General features: G+C 38.0%; 1 protein-coding gene across 12 annotated transcripts in view; it reads right to left on the minus strand.

Annotated features, from left to right (window-relative positions):
- Nucleotides 1-6,948: 6,948 nt before the first annotated feature.
- The window catches only part of FILIP1 (filamin A interacting protein 1), a 296,630-nt gene continuing 278,851 nt past the window's right edge, over nucleotides 6,949-24,727 (minus strand). For 10 of the 12 annotated variants that reach the window (XM_042986682.1, XM_042986679.1, XM_042986683.1 and 7 more), the window contains one exon: nucleotides 21,132-21,957. In XM_042986682.1, coding sequence (XP_042842616.1) covers nucleotides 21,751-21,957 — 207 coding nt within the window. In that variant the 3' untranslated portion in view covers nucleotides 21,132-21,750. Of the gene's footprint in view, nucleotides 7,247-21,131; nucleotides 21,958-24,727 lie in introns of those variants that run through there. The other 2 variants (XM_042986689.1, XM_042986688.1) reach the window with 2 other exon arrangements.

Raw genomic sequence — 24,727 nt, forward strand, 5'->3', positions numbered from 1 at the left:
TTTAACTTCTTGGGCTGCCTGTGTGGTTCAGTCGCCCTGGAGCCTGCTTCGGATTTTGTCTCTCCCTCTCTCTCTGCCCCTCCCCAACTCGTGCTCTGTCCCTCTCTCAAAAATAAATTAAAAAACCTCTTACAAATCATGTTTGGACTATTTTTAGACATAACTACATTTTTCTGTTTTTCCAGGTTTTAAATTATGGGAAGTCTGAGGGGAGGGAGAATTAGCAGGCATTTCATTATTATTTGTTTTTTTAAACACTTGGGTCACTTCTTTAAAATAGCTCTAACATATTTTTGAAGGATGACTTTCACAAAATTAACTTAAATGTGGAAGTCAACTTCTATTGAGGCTGAGAAGTGAAACAATTTTTTTTGTCAGTGGAACTAAATATTTATGACAACAAATAGCCAAGACTTCCTAGGACCTCCCTCTGACCAGTGCATGGTGAGGGACAAGGTAGGGGTTCAACAGACTGTTCACAACATTTTTTATTTTCACTGAATCTTCTGAGAAGAATCTGTACTCACTGTCTTCAATTCCTAACCTGTCCAACCTATTGCTCCCCCACTTCAGACCCCACTTCTGCTGAAGCGGCCTTGCTAACTAATTCCTACTCATCCTTCAAGATGCAAGATAGTAGCCAATTTGAGGAGTCTTTCTTTGTCCCTATGGCTAAGCTAAGAGTTTCTCTCTGAGTTCAAGGCAACTTGTACATACCTCTATTCTTGCACTTAACTGTAGTACAGAAAAATATGTTTTTGTCTGTCTTTGCTATTAGATAATAAGCTGCTCAAGGTCAGAGACTTTTTATTTGTCTCGATATTTACAGCACCTGGAAAAATGCCAAGGTCTTAAAGGTATTCAGTAAATCCTATTGAACTAACCTGACCTATGCTCAACTCACATTTTAGGGGAAGAGACATCTTGGCAACAAACAACTGAAAAATACAGAGGTCAGTGCCATATAGGATGTATGCACAAGGAGTTACAGGAGATGCCATACCTCATCCTCTTTGTGATGTCAAAAGTTAAACTGTGAGGACTGTTAAACTGTTAAAGTGGGTCCTAAGGCCTGAGTGACATTATGGCTCTCCATGCAGGAAAGAATAGGATCAAAAATAAAAGAACATAGAGAAAGTTGAACCTTATACTACACTCATTATTAATGATTTGCAGGACTCCATACCCTAGCTGATCATGTGCTTTTTCTCAGGGGCTTAGGTTGTTTCCCTGGAAACCAAGATTTCTGGTACCCTCCATTTTGGGGAAATACTCTGTTAGCTTATGTAGTCCATTTGTGCCACTTACCTACTTGCAATGACGCTCCATGTGGGAACGAATGCTTGGCCTCTTTGTGAATTGAAAATGACTGAACACACTTTTCTTGTTAAAATGGCATAGGCCATATGGTAGTCTGATAAGATGAAAGCCCTTTGTCTTTGCAGAGAGCCTATCTTCCCTTAAGATCAGTGATGGAGAGTCTTGTTTAATACTCTGCATCTAAACTCTGCATCTAAAACCTTCAGTGGGCACAGAGGTTTCTACAAGGGAAGGATCAGCAGGCAGAATAATTTGGTAAGGAAGATCTGGCACAGAATACTTTGGCTAAGGTACTACTCCTAGAGGAGCAACCCTTTGGGGTTAAGTAAGTAATTGGGTGCCTACAAAACACCCTGCCACTTTGACTAAATATATCCTGCTGTCAAAGAGGAGAAAGAAATGTGTCCTAGGAGCCAGAAGCCAAAAATGAGAATGATGATAGTCATGGAAAAGGTCTGTAAAGATTGGGGAAAAGGAGATAGAGCATCTGGAAGAAAAGTGGGAAAAGGCCTCTCCCTAGAAGGAATTATATTGCCCTTTGCAAACATTTATACAGTATCTTAGATTCACTATGAGGAGTATGCAAGTTCTGTCTTTAAGAAGCTTACAGGCCAACTGGAGAATAACTTTGTACACCAATACCAGTCAATATAAGGCAATATAAGAATGGGAAAATGGACTACTGAAGAGAAAGGAAAAAAATATTTTCTTCTTAGAGATGCTTATCTCTGGAAAATGCTGAAGATAATTCCAGGGGAAATTAAAGAAGGACTGATTATCTTTAAAAAAAAAAAAAAAAGTTATCTGGGAACTCCAGGGAACTGGGACCCAACCATTATCTGTGGATCAGGTAGCTATCCCTGGAACTGTGCAGTCAGTGAGGGTTGATCTCAAAGGGAATTGAGGGGAGGTCTCAAAGCTTGACATCTTTTATAGGTTCCGTGGGATACTGTTAAATACAAATTTCAAAAGTAAATTTTAATGATATGCAAAAAAAAGAAAACAAGTATGATGCAATGTACCCTATTTCCAACATGCATGGAGCCCGGGGAACTTGTTCCAGTTTCTGTGTACAGGAGAATAGGCTGGTGCTCATTAAGAGTGACTTTAGTGGCACCTGGGTGGCTCAGTCGGTTGAGCTTCTGACTTTGGCTCAGGTCACAATCTCACTCAAGGTTAATGAGTTAAAGCCCCATGTTGGGTTCCCTGCTGTTAGCACGGAGCCCAATTTGGATCCTATGTCTCCCTCCTTCTACCCCTCCCCTGCTCTTGCTTTCTCTCTCTCAAAAATAAACAGTTAAAAACAAAAAAGTAACTCTAGCCCAGGGCTCGAGGGGAACAAATTTATTTAAGCAAATATGGTAGAAAGCTTGAGACCTTCCTTCTCCTGGGAAGTCACGAAATAAACAGACGACGACTTTTGGCCAGTGCTCTTAAACTATGTGCACCAAAGGGCTCCACTCCTCCAAAAAGGGGCCACAGAGCTGCTTTTTGGGTAAGACCCCTAACATCTGCAACTTTCCTATAGAAAGCATCTTTGTTTAGACATCATCCTTGCCTGCTTTTTTGATCTTTAAATAATAAACAGGAGAAAACCATTCCTTTGTTCCAAATAAGGCAAAGATAAGTAGAGATTGGCTACAGACCACCATTTCTGACACAATAAAAGGGGCCGGAGAATAGCCCCACTGTCCCCCTGGCCCACCTTGCTGAAAGCATTACCCAACTGCCTCTCTGGAAGAGGGGCTATGGATTGCTGGCAAAACCTCAGGAGCATTTGCTCTACTGAGCAATCTACCTTCAGATTGACAGCAGAAAGTAGTAGAGGAAAATCTGAATACTGACTGGCATTGCATTTGATGAGGATAAAGGGCTGAGGGAAACCCTATAACCAGTTCCATCTCTTGGTGTCTTGCAGTTTTCATCTTACTAAAGAATCAGACTATGATGTAACTCAGAGGAAAAGTATCTCATTTTGGCAGATCTGCTGTACCACTTCTGCTTATTCACAGTGAAAAACATATTTTTAAGAAAACATGAAATGCAGAAGTGAAAACTATCTTAAAGCAAATAATTTTAAATAAAAATAAGGTGAAGGTTGAATCCTCATTTTAAATGATTTTAATTTTACGAATATTATGTTCCAACTCAAAAAAGAATATTGCACAATGTTTTTATATCACAATTATTCTTTTTCTCACTCTCTAGTGAGACTTGGATAAACATGGTTGACTTTGGAAATGACACAAAGAGAACACCTTAGTTGGCTAAATAATTTCAATAACCTTTGAAGAACTGAAAGCAAGATATTACATTCATATAAAAGACAAGTAGATACCCATAAATTCACTTGGCTGGAGTGAAAAATAACAAACTTCTCATGTACTTACTAAAACTTAAAGGAGACAAAATTGATAATGCTGTGAAAATATAATGTAACACCAAAATTTTTCAATGCACTTTTTTGCTTTCGTAAATCCATTAATTAAACTGCAAGACTTGTAAGAATATCTGATCACAATGTAAGCCTCTTACAATGGAGAGGCTGACATCTGATATTTTTTAAACAAAATCTAAATAAATACAATCTGCACTGGTAAAAATAACAAAATCTGTGAATGGTAAGGCAAAATTACCTAAACGATATAAATGAAAAAACAACACCAAAAAATAAATGTATTATGTGATGACACCTATAAACATTTCTATTCAAATTTATTAATCTATAACATTTTCCCTATGTATCATATGTTTCCCTATGTTATCATATAGTTATGGAGTAAATGTTGACAATGTAAGACAATAAAATATTAGTGGTCACTAAACACTAATTAATTTCAGGAAAATTTCCTAATTTTTATGAATTTATTACAATAATTTTTATTGTTTTCCTCTTTGCCTTCTAATTAGTATCTTTAGCAGGATCTTAGCACTGGAGTCCAAGGCGGGTTGTATGCCTCAGGTGCCAGTTGTGGGATTTTTTTAACTTCCATTTTGCATTGTTGTTATTTTAGAATTGTTCCTCATCAGATTCATAACACACCCAACTTTTGCTGTTTTTTATTCACTTCCAGGAAAATTCAACCACAGCAAAAAGAGAAAGAACAAAATATTGTCTGAAATTGTCAAAATATTGACAAAATATTGTCTGATATTATCAAAATATTGTCTGTCATTTTGTCTGATCCAACATTTACTCTTGCTCTACTACTGGTTTTTAGAACCTGTGAATTATTTCAATAGTGCTAGTGTCTTTTTTAATGCTTAAGCTAGGTATTCCACATCATGAATTTTTTTTTTATGGTTGTCCTAAGAGACAATTAATTCTTCACGTTTTGTGAACATTCTAGGCATCTATCATCTGGAAAATTTATCCACTGTCTGCAGAACATACCTCAAAAAATCTCTACAGAAGATACCTCAAAAAATGCTCTTATCAAAAAAAAGGGGGTAAAATAATGGGTAGTTCAATTGTTGCACTTTAAACTGGAATCATTTCAGAAAATACAATTCTTCCATTCAAAACTGATTATCTTTCATATTGATGATTGGAGATTTACTTACAATGAAAGATATAGAAATTATGTGAGTCTAGGATGGTTCCAGGGTTGCACGTGGAGGCAATTTTTTCAATTGGATGTGGATATTGGGATAAGACTATTTATGATCTTATTTGTTTATTCATTAGATAAGGATACAACTAGTTGGTGGTTTCACTTTTCTGTTAATTTTTAATATTTTTTTATTTCAGAACAATTTTTGTATTAATTTTTATTAGTTTTACTCATCTGTCACTCAGATTCCATTTAGGTTTGCACAGAGGACTTGATCACAGCATGAGCAGAAAAGGTCTCAGCATCCATCTAAGTGACTCTGATCGCACCACCATACTTTGCATCGCAAGTACCAAATTTTATTATAAAGTCAAGAGAAATTAAAACTTCAGATCCAAGTGAATTACTTGTAATATTTTAAATTCCAGAGGTAGTCTCATTCTCTAGCCTTTTCACTGTTAGCTTAATAAAATTCCTGCAAGTTGAGAAAAAGTTATTGCTTCAAATGCTAATTTGTGATATATCAGAATATTTTGCCATCAGAAGTATAACCATGGGCAAATAGGTAACTGTGTGTCAAAAAAAGATAACAATACAAGATAAAACCCTTTTCTAATTGAAAATGCCTTTACAGTTCAGAAACATTTTCAGAAAACAAAATTCCTAGCAACAGTTTTTAAAATCTTCACACATACACACTCTAGTTTGCTTAATCGTTAATCAAAAGCTCTGAAGGATATGTGATACTTTCACAATCATTCAAGCTAGGACAAGCCTACCATAGCATTTCTTTTACTTACAAAAATCAAACTAATTTTACATAAAATATAATTTAATTTATAATATCTACCAAATATGATTGCTAATTCCACAAAGTATACCTTAAAACCTTCCAAAGGTACCTAGGGGGAAGAAGTCAAATTAATTTTTCTATTCCAGGGACTCATTGTGGACTCACCTCTATGGGCTTATAACCTGGATACAACCTGTCAACCAGAGAAATGAGCCAACAGTGTTGTTTGCGTGGTTTTTAGGTATTCATGTGACACTGGGAAGCATTCTTTCTTTAATCTCAGTAGAGTTACATGATATATGATTTCTACATTCAGAAACTAGTATGTCAATTCTTCATTTACCTTTAAAGTTATCTTTTTAAACACCTTATTGAAAACATATCCACGTTAGCAAAGTCTTTTTTTAAAAACCTTTGTTATTAGGGTTTCAAGTAGACTTTAGATGCACATTTTTCCATAAACCTAAATTCGACAGCAGCTCTGACACTGAGATTTGAGTAAAGCACATTGTGCTTTTATCTTTAAAGAATATATTCTGCAACCTATATGCAGTTATGAAAAAATATCTAAATCCTACCTATCGAGAAGAAAAAATGTTATCTATCATGAGATTTCTCTTACCATTTTTTTAAAAGATGCAGACATTACCTAGGTCATTTTTTATTTTTCGGGCTTTCATTTGGGCAGACTGTGAGAAATATCTTGATATCACAGTCCTTAATATAAGTCTTGTATATATAAGCAAATAATGAAAACAGAAATATAATTGAACTGTCAGTCAAAGCAATTCCCATAACGCTTACTGGTTAAACTTACATATCTCCTTTTATTAATTTGTTCCGTATGAAATTCAATTCATCCAGGGGTTTTGGCACAGAACACTAGAAAGAGCAACTTTTAAAACTGGCTCTAGGTGTTTAAAATTAAACTCTTAAATCAGCGTTATTACTGTGGAGCCATGATCAGACACAGTATTGTACGGCAATAATAAAATCTCTTCTAGAATCTCCTGCTTCTATTTTATGTTTTGAATTTACCCCAGGAAATATATAGAGTGTTGTACTTTCTTTTCCTTCAGAAAAATAACAAATTGATAAAGGAAAATAATTATAGGTTTCCATTTTGAATGCACCAGTACCAATACTTTGAATAACTGACAGTGTATTCTACAGGTATATGTGCCATAGACTACGAAAAAGGAAACACTTTAGGAAAAAAATCACATTACAGAGTATATTATAAAAATAAATTACATAGCATGTGCCCATGGACCTGAAAGCTTTACAAAAGGCAGAGAAATTTATTTTGACACAAAGAGTGAATTGCTCTGGCTACCTATTTTCATATTATCAGCAATGCCATTTTCAGCTTTTACATTATATCTTCAAAAAAAAAATCACTGGAAGTAGAAAATTATTCCCAGTAGTGATCAGTAGCACAGAGGACCTTAGTGATGATGAAGGGCTGTAGAAATACTATTCATTCAACAGGGATTCAGAGGAAGTACACACACCCAGTATGTGCTTGGTTTACCATTTCATCTGGAGTTCATTCGTAACTGGTGAATGACGATGCTTTCTATAAAGAGAAGAAAGACAGTATTTTCAATTAAACTGAAAACTCAGTAGTTTATGTGGGATCAATTCTACATTATCTCACTTAAAGACTAGATGTTAAACAACAAAACAAACAAAAACAGATACATGAGCCCAATAGCTTCTCCTGCAGTTCTTTACTAGTCTTGGGTAATTTCTTTATATTGACATATGTGCTTTACCTCCAAAATTCTCAAAGCCTTTTAGAAACTATGTCTAATATTCTAATAATATTAGGTTGATTTTACCCCCAGGAAAGAACTGAACACAAAGATATTAATTACTGCATATAAGCCCCATGCTGGGAAGCTAGACTATTTTCCAGAAATAACTATACTCCTCTAGCCATACGTTTTCTTCTTTTTTTTTTTTTTGTAATGTTTACTTATTTTTGAGAGGAAGAGAGACAGAGTGTGAGTGGGGGAGGGGCAGAGAGAGAGGGAAACACAGAATCTGAAGCAGTCTCCAGGCTCTGAGCTGTAAGGACAGAACCCTACACAGGACTCGAACTCATGAACTGCAAGATCATGAGCTAAAGTTGGACTCTCCACGAACTGAGCCACCCAGGCACCCCCATACTCTTTCTAATCTGAGCAATATTCACATATTTTTTACTTCTTTTTTTATGTGTGTGGATTTGAGTTTTAATAAGGAAATAGTCATTACTCCTAAGAAGTCACTAAACACAGACAACTCACATTTGTCTTGGACTACTTCTTTTTGCAAAGTTATGTATATGCTTTTAAATCTAGATTCATTCTTATAAGGGTAAAAAAAAAAATAGCTTGAGATAGTACCAGCCATGTTATGGGTGTGTGAGCTGAAGTCAGACGCTCAACCAACTGAGCCACCCAGGTGCCCCCAAGGATTGCTTATTAGGCACTACTATGTGTCCATCGCTGTGCTAAGCATGGAACTATATAAGTGATCAAAATGAGAGAGAGTCCTGCCATTTGCTGAGATTATAAAGAACAGAGCAAAGAGGGGCGCCTGGGTGGCGCAGTCGGTTAAGCGTCCGACTTCGGCTCAGGTCACGATCTCGCGGTCCGTGAGTTCGAGCCCCGCGTCGGGCTCTGGGCTGATGGCTCAGAGCCTGGAGCCTGCTTCTGATTCTGTGTCTCCCTCTCTCTCTGCCCCTCCCGCGTTCATGCTTTGTCTCTCTCTGTCCCAAAAATAGATAAAAAACGTTGAAAAAAAAATTAAAAAAAAAAAAAAAAAAGAACAGAGCAAAGAAATAACTAAGCTTCAAATGGTTCCTTCACCTGAAATATGTAATACCTCCCTGTCAGCATATGGCAGTGTGGTAAGCTTAGAAACTAATGTCAGGGTTAGTCAATGACAAGGACATTTTCATCTATTATTTTCACTTTAATATCAAATAATTAATATTTACATTTTATTTTTACTTAAGTAGTTAACATCTAAGTAAACATTAATTAAAGCACATTATATCATAGACCTATAGATTTGTGCTAATTATATACAGTGGAGGATCCTTTGTCAAAAAGTTTAATTTGATTTTATTAACTTGACTTCATGCTGACCACTAGATGGAGATATTCCCATTCCTTCCCTCAACCTTTCGATTTGAATTTGGGATAAAACAGATGGGAAAGCAAAGTAGAACGAAATCAATAAAAGTTTTATATATTTAATAATATTTAGCAATGAAGGCTTTGTAATGCTTTTAAGACCCACATATGATTTTTCACAATGAGAAACCCTTAAAAATCATCTCATTTTTCTCATTGGAAAATTGCTCTATCTCTAAATTTTTTCAATGCCTAAAAATATATTGAAATCTTCATCCAAAAACTAAAAGCACTAGTTAAAATACTATGCAGTAAAAAATCAGGATCTAAGGTTCAAATTCTATTTCTCACTCAACACTTTTTCCTTTTTAAAATTTCTGTAGTTTTCAAAGAGTGAAAAGACAGATCTCAAGTCTCCCTAAAAGAATTAAAGTATCCATTAAAGAATCCATTAAAAGAATTAAAGTATCCATTTTCCTCCCTTAGGAAAGCATGGAGAACTTAAATTTAAAAGAGTGAAATCCAGAATTGTTATTATCCTAGATGTGATTTAGAACGGGCATGTCTTTGTTTCCTCACCACAAAATGAGGGTATTAGAGATCATCACTAAAGTCCTTTGCAGTGTAAATATTTTGTGTTACTAGAATACCTTCTCTCACCTTGAGTGTGCAATCCTCATCATAATAATAGCTTTGCAGAATTAGAATTTTCAGAATTCGGAATTTTCAGTAATTGGTGAAAATACATATGGCAAAAGGGTCCATACATAGAAGAAACAATGTCTTGGTTGGACCATTACATTTTATTATTACATTTAAATTAGCAAACTAACAATCCCGCATGATATATATACTAACGCTATTAATCAGTCTGCTTTCTAAAACGACTATCTTAAAAATACTTGACAATGCTAAGTAACAGTTTATTTTATTCTACTTTAATAATAAAAGAGGATATTTTATTTTTATATACATAAGCTTTATTTAAAGGAATACAATCAAGCCCAAGTTATTTTGTTTTATACACATGAAAACAGTTCATCTTGTTTCTAGAGATAGTGAAAAAATATCTATATAATAGAAGCTCTATGAATTGAAATGTACTAAACATATTTATTAAATCTACATCTGCTTATTATCTGTTTTCCCCAAGTCTGTAAACTGACTCAGAAAATAATCACCCTGCCACTACAGCAAATTGTGAGAGATAAAAACATGTTACTTCTCCCTCTCTCTCTCTCTCTTTCTGCCTCTCCCATGTTCTCTCTCTCTCTCTCTCTCAAAATAAATAAATAAACTTTAAAAAGAAATGTTGCTTTAAGCCAGTAGATTTTGAGGTGACTCATTACACAGCAAAACTATCTGGTGCATACAGAGTCCTTGGTTGTCAGCAAAAAAAAAAAAAAAAAAAAAAAAAAAAAAAAAAATGCTTTAGGGATGATGCCATTATTTACGGTTTTTTTTTTTAAAGGACAGAGTTTCAAGTCTTTCCTTGGCTTTTTTTATGGTTCAGTACAATAAAATAATGATATAAATTTTACTGAAGTTACAAAGTCAGTGAACAAATCTTATTCCATTTCCTGCTTGTCTTCATTTCATCTCAGAATTAGACCCAAATACAGGTCATTTGGGGCCTCTGAAGTAACCTGAGTAAAATCAGGTATAATTCTTCAATAAGGTTTCTCTTTTTACAGACACATTTTTCTGACATTAGTAATTTGTAGAGAATATAATAGACAGGTTGAGACCAAAGGCCATAGTTAATTTCTACTTCTATCGCAAACTCAAAATAGCAAAGTACGTAAATTTAGGGCCTTCTGATGTGCCAACAGTTAATAACATCATTTCCTTTTTCCTAATTGGAAGAAGGAGAAAACTGTAAATCTTAATCAGCATACACACATGGGGACATTGGATTTTTATGTATTTTTGACATTAACAGTTTACCAAAAGCCCTTACAGACACTTTCCTCTGTATGTTTCTTTCAAGTGTTATCTTGATGTGTTCTCAGGTAACACATTAATACATTATTTGTAATTATGATATTATTGTGAAAAGATGTTTCACAATAACATGAATTCATAACATGAACACACCAGCTATTAGATGATGTCCATGGAAAGGAAGTTCAACATATTATCAATTCCTAATTACACTTGATCTTACTCTTCATGCTCCTTGGGTGGTAATCCCAAACTACTGGCCAGCCAAATGACTTGAGATCCAAAGTTATATATGCAAGATGGGATTTGGGGAGAAGTTTGGGGGAGACTCTCTCTTGAGTGCTAGAGTGTGGCAACATGGCAAAAAATTGCAAGTTTGATTCTTCCCAGGAGAGCTCCTTGGCTGTGGAGTAGGAAAGATGTATTCCCTGGAAAGTCAATGTCTTCCTCCCAAGCAGTACATATGTTTATACTCTGCCAAACTCTCTGCAAGGGGACACTTGAGCTCTGAATTTTAAAAGTCTATTCTAGTAAATGAGACAAGATCACTTTAATAGATAGCCTCTAAGTTCACACACTAAAGACTAAGACAGAAGTTCAATTTATAGCAGGACTTTCTCTCTGCAAAGGAGGGCTGCTTTATCCACAGGAAACTGCACACCAAATTACTACAGAAAACATTTCCTCTTGGATTTTGCTTCAGTTTGGCTGGCTTATGGCCTGTTTCCCTTGTTTCATGGCTCCCTACTCCCTGTGGGCTCTGCCTAAAGGGCAATGCACAGGCTTAGGGCTGTGCTGTTCTTCCTCTCCACTAGGACCCAACACCAGCTTTAACATGCTGTCTGCAGAGTGATTTATTCACCTAAAAAATGTCCTAGACCTTTTAGATATTGTTTTCTAAAGTGCCTAGATATTGTTTTCTTTTAAGGTTCTCATTTTAATAAACTATTTCAGTATTCATTCCTGTTATTATCACATTCAGAAATTAATCAGAGTTCTGAGAAAACATCTGTTTTAAATAGGAAGTCCAATAAACTTCCTCTGTTGACTTGGACTTGTATTCCTTCTTTTCTTTTGGATTCAGCTCAGCTAATTAAAAATACTTCCGCTAATCAGTTCTGTCATTTGCTTGAGGAAACTTTTGAACCAGATGAAATACACTCCCTTGGGGTTTCTCAACCATCTAATAGTTTATTTGCTTCCTTCCAAAACATTTCCCACTCCATCATCAGCCCAAACCATCCCCTTACCTCTCCAGTTGCAGAGTTACCAATATCAGTTATGACTGGTAACTTCTTTTTTAGGCAACTTAACCCTTATCTCTCACATAGTTTACTATTTCTAGATACAAGTAAATTGGAAATAATTATCTCACATATAACATTAACTATAAGTCAAAGTTCAATGGTGGAAAATAGTTAAGCATTTGAGTTAAGATTGCTTATGTTCTACCTTTTTGGACACAAATGCTAAATGCCTAGGTTGATCTCAGTCTATGGCTGGTCACAGAATAGCATAGAAAATAATATTATATGTGAAACTTGGGAATGGCCTGTGCTTTTTAGATAAGGACAACAATATTTATCAAAGTACTGTTATGGAAACTTTGACACATACAGCTTCTACATAGCTATCTCAATATCTCAGAATCCTTTGGCCATATTATTTTGGCCTAGTGAGTGTGGATGTTTTAGTCTACATATGAAAACATACTTCGCTCACCTGAGGTTGTTTCTCGTATGAAATAATGAATAATGCACAGAAAACCTGGCACCATCACTAATAAGATGGTTGGATGCCTCTAAACCTTGGAATTTTTTTGTTTTGTTCTTGGTTTTGATTTTGTTTCCATCTTTAATCATAGAGATAATTATCTTCTTGACCTCTAAAGTCTGGTTCCACTATTACCAGCACTTGATTTTGCAATTCTATCATACATATATAACATTAGCACAAGTAGAAAGGCCAAAACTACATTTACCAGATAAGCAATTATTTATTAGTTCTTAGGAAAAGTGCTATGGTAAAATGTTTTAAGTTGCTTGCTAAATAGTGAAGCCTATCATTTGACTATAAGGAGGAATGCCAGAATCATAAATGGTTATAGCTAAATGTTAAACCATAAGCTAAAGTAAGGCAATTTGCCAAAGGTCACACAACCTTACTCTGATCTCCAGGTTTTCAGGTCTATATCAGGTATCTAGTCCATTGTTCAGCAATCCACTTTCTCTGGGTGTTCACCTTAATATCTATCCTAAATCTAAATCCTGCCTATTGGTAATGTTGTTTGGTCCTTTAAAACAAGAGCCTCTCCTGACCTATTTTAGAAGGTCCTTCGTGAACCTGAAGAGCGTGACAAATCACCTGAAAATTTCTCTTCCCAGAAGTGTCTTTCATGTGCCTCTGGGAGAGTTCAAGAGGGTGAGGAAAGAGCAACTTGTAATTCATTCAAGTATCTGTCTATGTGAGAAAGCTCTCAGTGCTCCTAAGTTCTCCACATGTAGTGTGATGGCTTCAGAGATGACAACTCCCCAGTCCAGGATCCCTGGCTGTTCTGCACCCATTATGGGCCTATCATGACTTTGAAGGGAAATAGACATAACTCACACTACCCAGAATGGCAGTACCTGAATTTCCTCTAATTTCACCATCTCTTTATGTCCATGTTCTCACGCATGATTTGTCAGGACCCTCCACATTCTCACAGGTTTGCGTTGCAGACAAAGGCAGGAAGCGAGAACACCTCTTTCTTCTGCAACTTCCAGCCATCCTTCAACTTCTGGTTTTCTTTCTCTACAGTAAAGTGCCAAGTTTTTTACGAAGTGGACAGGCTTTAAAACCCAGGTTAGATTCTGAAATAATGGCTTGTCTTTCTAGTAGAGGCAATGTTTTTAAAAGAAATTTTAAACAGAGATGGCCACAACCCCCAGAAGGAAAAGTAGGGAGAAGGGACAAATTGAACAAGTCAAGGAAAGGTGGACTGGCCTGGTATATAAGCCATTCTGTCCAGCTGGGGAACAGGAGTCCAGGCAAGGGAAAGGGAAGGGGAGGGATGCTCAAAGATCAGGGAGGGATAGAGCCGGGTCGCAGAGAGCCTCAAGGGCCATATGGAGTTGTTGGCATTGTGTTCTTTAGGTAATGAGGAGCCTTTGAAGGGTTTTCAAATAGAGGAGTGATATGATCAACTTGAACTTTGGAAAACAAAATGAAAAATGAATCTGAGAGTTTTGAAGCTAGAGATTTTGAGACCAGTTAGGGGCACATTGGAGGAATCCAGATGAGAAGTAATTAAAACCTCAACTTAGGCAGTAGCAGGGGAAATGGAGATGTGAGTCCAGCTGATAGAAGTGATAGGGGATCAGACTGTGAGAGACTTGCTGAATGAGTCTACTTGATGGATGTAGGAGAAGAAGGCTAGAATGGCTACCAGGTTTCTTGTGTGGGCGACTGAGTGGATCAGTGGATATCTGCTGAAATGCAGAATAGTAAGGAGAAGAAGACTTGGAAGAAGGATGGAGGAGGTGTTGAGAATTGCTTTTTTTTTTTTTTTTTTAAGGTTTAGTTATTTTTGAGAGAGAGAGAGCTCGCTCAAGCAGGGGAGGAGCAGAAAAAGAGGGGGACAGAGGATCCATAGCAGGTTCCTCACTGAGAGCATCAAGTCTGATGGGGGGCTTGAATTAATGAACCATGAGATCATGACCTGAACTGAAGATGGACACTCAACCAAATGAGCCACGCAGGTACCCCAAGAATTGTTTCCAAACAAATTAACTTGGAGATATATAGTACAATGTTGGATAAGCATTTGGAGATAGAGGATTGGTAGCCATCAACATATGGGTGATTAACTGAAGCCATGGGAGTGCATAAAATAACCAGAATGAGCATGTATTGTAGGAAATTGGGAGAGATAAGGAAAACAATGACATTTAGATTGTATGCATAAAATAAGGAGCCAGAAAAAGAGACTGAGGTGGAGTGGTCAGAGAGATGAAAGGAGAACCAAAAGAGATTAGATGTCTTAGTCACCTGACCAGAACCCAAGGTTTATTTTTCTAGGAAAAAAACCAAAAACCAAAAAACAAAGAACAAAAAACTAACCCAGGAAGTTCTAGACCTACGCATATGAAGAGAAGCATAGACTAAATGCAAGGGAATAAAAATGTTTGCACACTTTACTGTGAGATTCTTCATCTCACCTTCCCTGATCTATTCCCAGAATACATGTAGCCTGCCCCAAGAAGGTTACCGAGGGATTTTTTTTTCTTCAAAAACTACTGGAAGATGTACAGTTGACCCTTGATCAATACAAGTTTAAACTGTGCAGGTCCACTTCTATGTGTATTTTTGTTCATAAATACAGTACAATACTATAAATGTATTTGATCTTCCTTATGATTTTCTTAATATTTTCTTGTCTCTTATTGTAAGGATACGATATATAATACATGTAACATATGAAATATGTATTAATTGACTGGTTATGCAATTGGTAAGGCTTCCAGCCAACTGTAGGCTATTAGTAATTAAGTTTCTGGGGAGTCAAAAGTTACACTGCACTAGAGGTCAATGCCATTAACTCCTATATTTTTCAAGGATCAACCGTACTTCAATAGATAGATATGCAGATAGACGTGTAAGCAAAATGCTTAGAAAAAATGCAGGAAACAGGATTCAATTTAGGCAAAAGAACAATAGGACAATAGCATAACCTGGCCTAGAGTGTGACCAATCCAAGGCTAAGTAGGGAAGCAGAGAGCTAAACTAGGAAACTAACGGGCTGAACTAGGAAAGCCCCAAGGCAAAATTAAGAAACTTATGTGTTTAAGTGTTTGGAAAAATCATTGATAGATGTTTGGCAGATCTATAGGAGCATTTAAAAAAAAGATAGATACATAGAAAACAAAGTAGATGAAAAATTAAAATAATTATCCTATTGATGGGTGAAAAGTGGCAAGAGAAAGGAAACACAAGCATAGTATACTATATGCCTCACCAGGGAACAATATTTATTTATTTATTTAAAGATTTTATTTTTAGGCAATCTCTACACCCAACATGGGGCTCAAACTCACAACCCTGAGATCAAGAGTCATGAGTTCTGCCAGTCAGTTGCCCCAACAGGGAACAGTGTTTAAATTTACACTGCAAACATATAAATACATAAACATATAAATGCTGACTGATAATTTATCAAAAAATTCGTGTTGTAATCATACTGGGAGGATGGGGAAAAGGGACAGAGGTGACATATGAGAGCATCCTCAACCATCAAAGCAATAATGGAAAGACAGAAAATAATGTCTAAATTGACAAAGAATACAAGTATATTATTTAGAAATATGTAGATAAACACCAGAAAAACAGGTAAGAGTTAGAAATGATGTTTTCCAGGGAGTAAAACTGAGGGAAAAGGGGAGTGAGATAAGGAAGAATGGTTTTAATTTTCTTTTAGTGCTGATAGTTTAACCTTGTATATGAATTACCTTTTTTTAAATGTTTATTTGTTTTTGAGAGAGAGAGAGAGAGAGAGAGTATGCACTCAAGTGAGTGGAGGAGGTGCAGAGAGAGAAGGAGAGGGAGAATCCCAAGCAGGCTCCTCTCTGTCAGCACAGAGCTGGAACCCATACACTGTGAGATCATGACTTGAGCCGAAATCAAGTCAGATGCTTAACCAACTGAGTAACCCAGGTGCCCCTGTATATGAATTATACTAGTAAAATTTTTAAAAGAGGGACACCTGGGTGGCTCAGTCAGTTAAGCATCAGACTTCAGCTCAGGTCGTGATCTTACAGTTTAGTGAGTTCAAGCCCTGTGTTGGGCTCTCCACAGTCAGCACAGAGCCTGCTTTGATCCCTTGTCCCCTTCTCTTTCTGCTCCTCCCCAGCTCATTCTCTCTCTCTCTCTCTCTCAAAATAAATAAATAAACTTTTAAAAAAATTTTAAAGGAGTTGGAGCACCTGGTGGCTCTGTCAGTTAAGCGTCCAATGCTTGATTTCAGCCCAGGTCATGATCTCACAGTTCATGAGTTCAAGCCCCACTTCAGGCTCTGCGCTGACAGTGCAAAGCCTGCTTGGGATTCTCTCTCTCCCTCTCTCTTTGCCCCTCCCCTGCTCTCTCTCTCTCCTCTCTCTCTCTCTCTCTCTCTCCCTGTTTCTCAAAATAAATTAATTAATTAAAAAAAAGAGTTAAGGAATAAATGGAAATGTGGAGGTGGAGGCAGAAAAGGTTGAGTGTTTGGTCTGTGGCTTAACTGGGCAGAAAGGAGACAGGGCAACAGCTATAGAGGACTGCATGGCTGAAGGAAGAATTGTGCTCCAATGGAAGAGTCCAGAGCATATTTATATCCTGTGCGGAAGTAGCAGGTAAAAAGGAGAAACTGAAACAGCAGAGGATGAGGACATAACCAACAATGAAACCCTAGAGGAGGTTGTGGAGGGGAAACCCTGAATTCCATCTGGGTTGGGGAAAATTTGGAATTGTGTGCTCCTGTTTACTGGGAAGCCCCCTCTGTGTCCATCCTTCTCTCTGCCCTCCAACCTCCCACATAAGCGCAGTCTTCTTATCTAACATCCCTGGGTTTTTCTGATCAGGGAAGTCTCATGCTTTCCTCAGTGTTCTTAACCTATGAGGAAATGAGAAATTCAAATCTTTGTACATCTTATATTCTTGGATATGTTTTCATTTCCCTGCAACTGTACTCTTCCCACATGACACATCAAAGCCATTCTTTCACTTCTTTCTTGAAGACATTCAAGTAAGAGATCTAGTAAGACCTGCTGTTAATGAATACGCTAAAACCTCTGGAGTCTGGTTGCTACCCATTAACTTGCCCTCACTGAAAATGTAACAAAATTACCAGCAGAAACTGAATGAGTCTGTTTAAGCAAGTGACCTAGACAGAAAGGTCATTTTCAAGAAATGATAAATACCCTTAGGGCCATGTCCCATACAGGAACATGTCTTTAAAAAAATTTTTTTTAATGTTTATTTTTGAGAGAGAGAGAGAGAGAGACAGAGCACAAGCAGGGGAGGGTCAGAGAGAGGGAGACACAGAATCTGAAGCAGGTTCCAGGTTCTGCGCTGTCAACATAGAGCCCGACACAGGGCTCGGACCCACGAACTGCAAGATCATGACCTGAGCCGAAGCCTGATGCCCAATGGATTGAACCACGCAGGCGCCCCAGGAACATTTCCTATACCATGCATGCTAAATGGCCACCATCATAGCGTGCTGAAATAGTCAACCCATAAAAACTATTCTCTGGAGGGAAAGACCAGTGCTTCCTGTGTAGCTGTGCAGATTGTGCCCTGCACAACCCCAGGGGGAGCCATCACACTCCCTCCATCCCTAGGGTGGGACCTGCACAGCAGCTGTACACAGCAGCCTTGGTGAGGCCCTGGAACAATACTGTGTTCCAGGACAGGGAAAAGACTCTAACCTTTTAATCCCATTCATTCTTATAAAAGCCCATCAAGTTGCACTGTAAAAACGTTATCCTCACAAATGGAAGCTGGAATTGGAGTGCATTTAATCCTCTACTTCCTATTCTCAGTGGATTTCATTTCTAATATGTGGCTTAAAACAAAGCTATCCTGGGGCGCCTGGGTGGTTCAGTCGGTTAAGCGTCCGACTTCAGCTCAGGTCACGATCTCGCGGTCGGTGAGTTCGAACCCCACGTCGGGCTCTGGGCTGATGGCTCAGAGCCTGGAGCCTGCTTCCGATTCTGTGTCTCCCTCTCTGCCCCTCCCCCATTCATGCTCTGTCTCTCTCTGTCTCAAAAAGAAATAAAACGTTAAAAAAAAAATTAAAAAAAAAAAAAACAGAAAACAAAGCTATCCAATAAATGTAGACTAATTGGTTCTAAAATAGGGGCGCCTGGGTGACTCAGTCGGTTAAGCGTCTGACTCCGGCTCAGGTCATGGTCTCATGGTTTGTGAGTTCAAGCCCCACGTCAGGCTCCTGGAGCCTGCTTCGGATTCTGTGTCTCCCTGTCTCTCTCTCTCTCTCTCTCTCTCTCTCTCTCTCTCTGCCCCTCCTCTCTCTCTCTCAAAAATAAGTAAACATTAAAAAAATAAATAAAATAAAATTACGAAGAAACACTGCCATGGCTGCTCTTTACCATTTCTTAAAAGTGAATGTGCTGTTCTGCCAAGTTTTCCTAGCAGTTGTACTTTGTAGATGACTCTATTCCAGCATCCAGATGTATAAACATCCTGTACCTGCACTGCTAAGCCTTTCAGGGCACTCTCCCTGCAGATGGCAGGTATGGACTTCCAGGCAGGAATGAAATAGGCAGGAATGAAATAAGCATGGTATGAGTGGGTAAAAGCAAAAAACAGCATCGGTGACAATAGATTATAATAAAAATCATTGGAGAATGACAGGTAGAGTCAGAAGTAATATAATGTCTCAGTTTTCATTTTTGACACCATTTGTTCACAGTAACACTAAATACCCTAAATGCCAAAGAAGCATTTCAAAAAAGAGTGAATATCCTTTTTTTCTTTCCTCAAAGGGGTGGTTGTGCACTTTATAAAAGGGGAAAATTTCCTTTTAAGAAAATACAAGTCAGTATTGGAAATGGAAAGATATCTTGTTTAAACTTGTTAAAAATTACATTAAAAATTTTTTTGTTAATGTTTGTTTATTTCTGAGACAGAGAGAGACAGAGCATGAGTGGGGGAGGGGCAGAGAAAGAGGGAGACAAAGAATCTGAGGCAGGCTCCAGGCTCTGAACTATCAGCACAGAGCCCGACGCGGGACTCGAACTCACAAACCGCGAGTTCATGACCTGAGCTGAAGTCGGACGCTTAATCGACTGAGCCACCCAGGCGCCCCCCAAAAATCACATTTTTTAAAGTTTATTTATTTACTTTGAGAGAGAAAGAAGGCTTGAGTGTGCAAGCAGGAGAGGGGCAGAGAGAGAGAAGTAGAGAGAGAATCATCCCAAGCAAGCTCCACACTGTGCTGTCAGTGTGGAGGCCACCAGGGGCTGGGTCTCAGGAACCATGAGATCATAACCTGAGCAAATATCAAGAGTCAGACCTTTAACCAACCGAGCCACCCAGGTGCCCCTCAAAATCTCATTTTATAAAATCATTTTTCTCAGTCTCTCTCCTGCTACCTTGAAATCCCATTATTATGGCATGTTAGTATGGTTACTCAACATCTTTTAATACATATGCTGAGAACTGATAAGCTACAGGCAATAAGATACCTGATTAAAAAGAATATGGGGGCACCTGGGTGGCTTAGTCAGTTACGCATCCGACTCTTGATTTTGGCTCTGGTCGTGATCCAGGGTTGTGGGATCAAGCCCCATGTTGGGCTCTGTGCTGACAGTGCAGATTCTCTCTCTCTCTCTCCCTCTCTTTCTCTCTGCTCCTCTCCCGCTTGTGCTCTCTCTCTCTCAAAATAAATAAACATTAAAAAAATGTATGAATTCTGTGAGGCATCTACCGCCATCATATACAATTCAAGTCCAAGTTCTGCAAGAGATAGGAAATTGGTATGGAAAGAACTCAAAGAAGAGCCTCTTTATTATGAAGCATGATGATTTAATGATAAAAGCTAATCAAATATCTTTTTTAAAAAAATCTATCTTTCCCCAAATATCAACAGCAGGGACTATACAAATAATTTTGGAACCCTCACAATTCAGAAGTGGAAAAATAACAACCTGTAACTTTATAGTTATTGTATTTTTATAAAGTTCACTCAATTGGCTTAAAAATTTTGGCAAAGGTGCTGCCTACATGAGACCTCAGATGCTAAGCTGCGGATTATTAGCCTTGAGCTCATTTGTGGTTATTTGACCAGGAAGCACAATGTCCACTTTAATAACATGGTTAATCCTCTCACAAAGACACCTGGCATTTTGCATTCACACAGTTTCATGCTTATTAAAACATGCTTGAAATTAATGAAAATAATACAAATATAAGTAAAACTGACAGGAATAATAATTCATTTCATCACACCACACACACACACACACACACACACACACATACACACCACAATCATGAACTGGTTCTATATTTGCAAGTAAAGTCCACATTCAACTGAGGAAAATATTTGAATTCAATTAAGCTGTGCATGATGTCATTTTTTTTTTCTTGGCATTAGTGTATCACAATTACTTTCTTCTATTTTCTATCCATTACAACCTCTGTTGAGGTTGTAATGGATAGAAGGGCCATTTGGCAGCTCTATTCAAACTGCTCCACAATTTAAATCAATTGCACACTTGAATAGAGCATGAGTTTGACATTAGTGGTTCTAAAATTATCATTTCTAAAATTCTGGGAATGTTTTGGAGATGGCCAAAACCTCTTTAGTACACACAGACACACACAAATAAGTAAAACTCTGTTTTTAGGATTCCATATTTCATTTTCATTTTATTTCATATTCAAATTATTTCCTGAAATCATCCCAGAGGCTTTAGTTTTGCAAAACTTTAGAGGTCCAGGCCCTGTGAGAGCTAGGAGGTGTTTTTTCCAGCACATGAAGCAAATTCGGGATCTGATAGAGGCAAATGACAATTGTTAAACTATTTCCTATTTCATAATAGAATTTCTGAAAAATCAATTATTGTGGAGATAGGCCTATTAAATCTGATTTACAATTAGGAAATATGGGATCTGTCTTTGGAGATGATGAGATCCAGCTCACATATCTTACTGACAAAGAGACTGAGGCTCAGATGGATTAACTGGTGGGTCCACTTTCTAGAAGCAAAAATGGGACTAGAAGTCAGGCCCTGCCTCAGGCCCAGCATCCTCAACAAAGCACACAGCAAACTGTAGTTCTGCTGGTTAGTTCTTTTCTCTAGCATCAAAACAAATTTACAAAATAGGAAACACACATGGCTATTAGTCGATTATTTTATAAACAAGATATTTAAAACTTGTTAGTACATGTAGAGAGTTGGCACAAACAGACGAAGGTCCGTTTTCACGGCAGCAGTAGCATCTGCACAACATACCCCCTCAGCCACTGCCCTCAGCCCTTCCCCCCTCCAAGAGAGGTAGCGCTGCCGGCTGCCGATTTCTTCAGCTCTATTTTCATAGACTGAGTCTCAGCTCGAGGCTCGAATTTGGTCAGATTTCCTGCTCCTGGGGCTGCCACTACTGGCTTTCCTGCTTTCATACCTTTTGACATAGGAATGCGGGTGGGTGTAGGTCGCTGGGATGACCCGTCTTGTCCTGACTGTAAGAGAGAAAATATAGAGACACAGGGAGATACTGGTGAGTTTCCACCTGGATTTGCCGTCAACCTGAGCATTAGCAAGACAGGAATGCCCACAGATGACAACCCCCCCCCCCCAGATAAAATGGTTAGAAACTTGGAGCTGGGATCTAATCCACTCTGATTGCCTCCCTTTTCCATGTCCTGAAACACCTACGCCAAACTTCCTTCTCTTCTCAAGCCTCTGACCCACTTCCTCTATCTACCCTTCCAGAAGTGACCTTAACTCCTATTTCACAGAGAAAATACAGCCATCTGGCATAAACTCAGGCAACTTTACTCCCACTGTCCCCCAAATTATCTGCACTTTCTTGGAGTGGATGAAGCAGCTCTCCCTCCACCTCTTAATGATGTTGGATTCTCATTTTCTTTAAAGACTTTTTTTAAATTTTTTTTATTTTTTATTTATTTTTTTAATGTTTTATTTATTTTTAAGACAGACAAGACAGAGCATGAGTGGGGATGGGGCAGAGAGAGAGGGAGACACAGAATCTGAAGCAGGCTCCAGGCTCCGAGCTGTCAGCACAGAGCCCGACACAGGGCTTGAACTCACAAACTGTGAGATCATGACCTGGGCTACAGTCAGACACTCAACCAACTGAGCCACCCGGGTGCCCCTTATTTTTTTATTTGAGAGAGAGAGAGAGAGAGAGAGAGAGAGAGAGTGAGTATGTGAGCAGGGGAGGGGGCAGAGGGAAAGAGAGAGAATCTCAAGCAGGCTCCACGCTCAGCATGGAGCCCAACGTGGAGCTCAGTCCCATGACCCTGTGATCATGACCTGAGCCAAAACCAAGAGTCAGACACTCAACAGACAGAGCCACCCAGGTGCCCCTCTTTTCATTTTTTACGGTTACTGCTGGCCATACCCTTCTTTTTGAAGTTCTTTTAAAACTCTCTTGCCCATGATACCTTCTTCCTGGAGTCTCACACATTCACCTCTTATCTGATGACTCCTATTCAGTCTCTGGTTGGCTCCTTGTCATAGCTTGCCTTTCTTCTAAACGTGGGTGTCACCATGCTTCATTCTCAGCTCTCTTTTAATTTTTCACATTTACCCTGAGAATCACCTCATTTGTCACCCCATGTGTTGATGAGCTCCAGTCCCTTCAATGATCTTCTGGAATACACATCTATATTTCCCACTTGCCAGACATTACCACTGTCTTGCAGGCATCTCAAATATAAGTGCCCCAAACATGACTTATATTGTCCCCAAAGAGTAGCCTTCCTATGTTTTTCATCCTATCTACCCATAGAGCCACACCAGAAACTTCAGAGCCACCCTCTATACTCAGTTTGTCATGAAATCTTCGATCCTATCTTTAAGATATCTCTGTCTTCATTTTCACTACCACAGTTCAAGCCTACACCGTCTCTAGCCTGGAAGATTGCAACAGTATCCTTGTCCTCAGTCTTTGTCCCTTCCAATTTATTTTTAAATTGTTTTATAGACATATGTTTCTAAAACATAAGTAATGTAGTTTTTTTTAAATCATCAATACCCCTTCAATGGCTCCCTTTGTCTACTCTATGAGATCAAATGTCAATTTCATAATACGCCACATACCTCTCTTCAGTATCTGACTCCAGTTTGCCTCTGTATTTTCTGTTCTTGCATTATGTCCCTACACCCAACTGCTGCAGTACAATAGGAATGGTCACCTTTCCTGGAACATGTCAGGCTTCTTCACAGAGCCACACTTTTGCACAGGCTGTTCTCTCTACATACTCTTTCCCTTTTCCTTCTTAAAAAATTTCTCCTTATCTGTGAAAACTTCCTCTTCCAGGAAGTCTTCTCTGGGTTCCTTTGTACATACCTCTATCATAGAACCACTAGGTAGGTTCCAATCCTGCCTTTGGAACTTCTAAAGGTCCTCTTTGCAGTTGGGCACCAAACCCAGTGCCCAGAGTGTAGCTAAACACCCTATAAATGTTGAATAAATACATGCACAAATGAACTAGTCTCACTATTCTATTTCTAAGAGAGGCGTCCCAAACTTTTTGTTATCCTTGATTTTATGGAATCTGACATATCTGAATTAAGTGGGCCATCCTTTAGGCCTATAAATCCTAAACAGTTGTTTTGAAATCTTGTTTGTATATGGGTTTAATCAGTAGCCAACAATGTTGCTAAAGAAAGTAAAGCTATTTTGATCTGACCCTTAAAATGGTACTAAGATGTTTCAGCAGAAAATCTGCTCTGAGCTACAACTTAAACCTCCACTATCTTTTTTATAAAAATTATTAGAGAGAAGTGACCATGCACAAGCAAACTATGCTCTGTGTTGCTTAAAAAGCAATATTATGTTGAACCATTCAAGAAGTGTGAGCAATTCTGAATGCTATTTAGCTCCTATAGAGCCAGTAATGGAAAGCTTTACCAACAAAGCAATTAGTAATTCACACTTTGAAGTCTGTCTTGAATCTGTGTTGGTACACAGAAAATTAAAGTAAATTTAATTGAGGATATGGGACAATAAGCCACAGTTTCTATACTTAAATAATAAGCTTCCTGTCTTTCCTAAGAGTTTCCAATACATGGGACAGAATTTGTTCAGAATCTAGGAATAATAATTTCTAGTTTATTGGTTTAAATTAAAATCTAAACAGTACATGTTCTTCTATAATTTAATTTACTAATTTGTCCCAAGTAAATGAAGACAATCACTGGAAGTATTTCTAAAAACAGAATTTATTTTTAAGCTCTGGTTTTTATATCTGAGACATGCTT

This window comes from Panthera tigris, chromosome B2, assembly GCF_018350195.1.
Source record: "Panthera tigris isolate Pti1 chromosome B2, P.tigris_Pti1_mat1.1, whole genome shotgun sequence".
Classification (NCBI taxonomy): domain Eukaryota; kingdom Metazoa; phylum Chordata; class Mammalia; order Carnivora; family Felidae; genus Panthera; species Panthera tigris.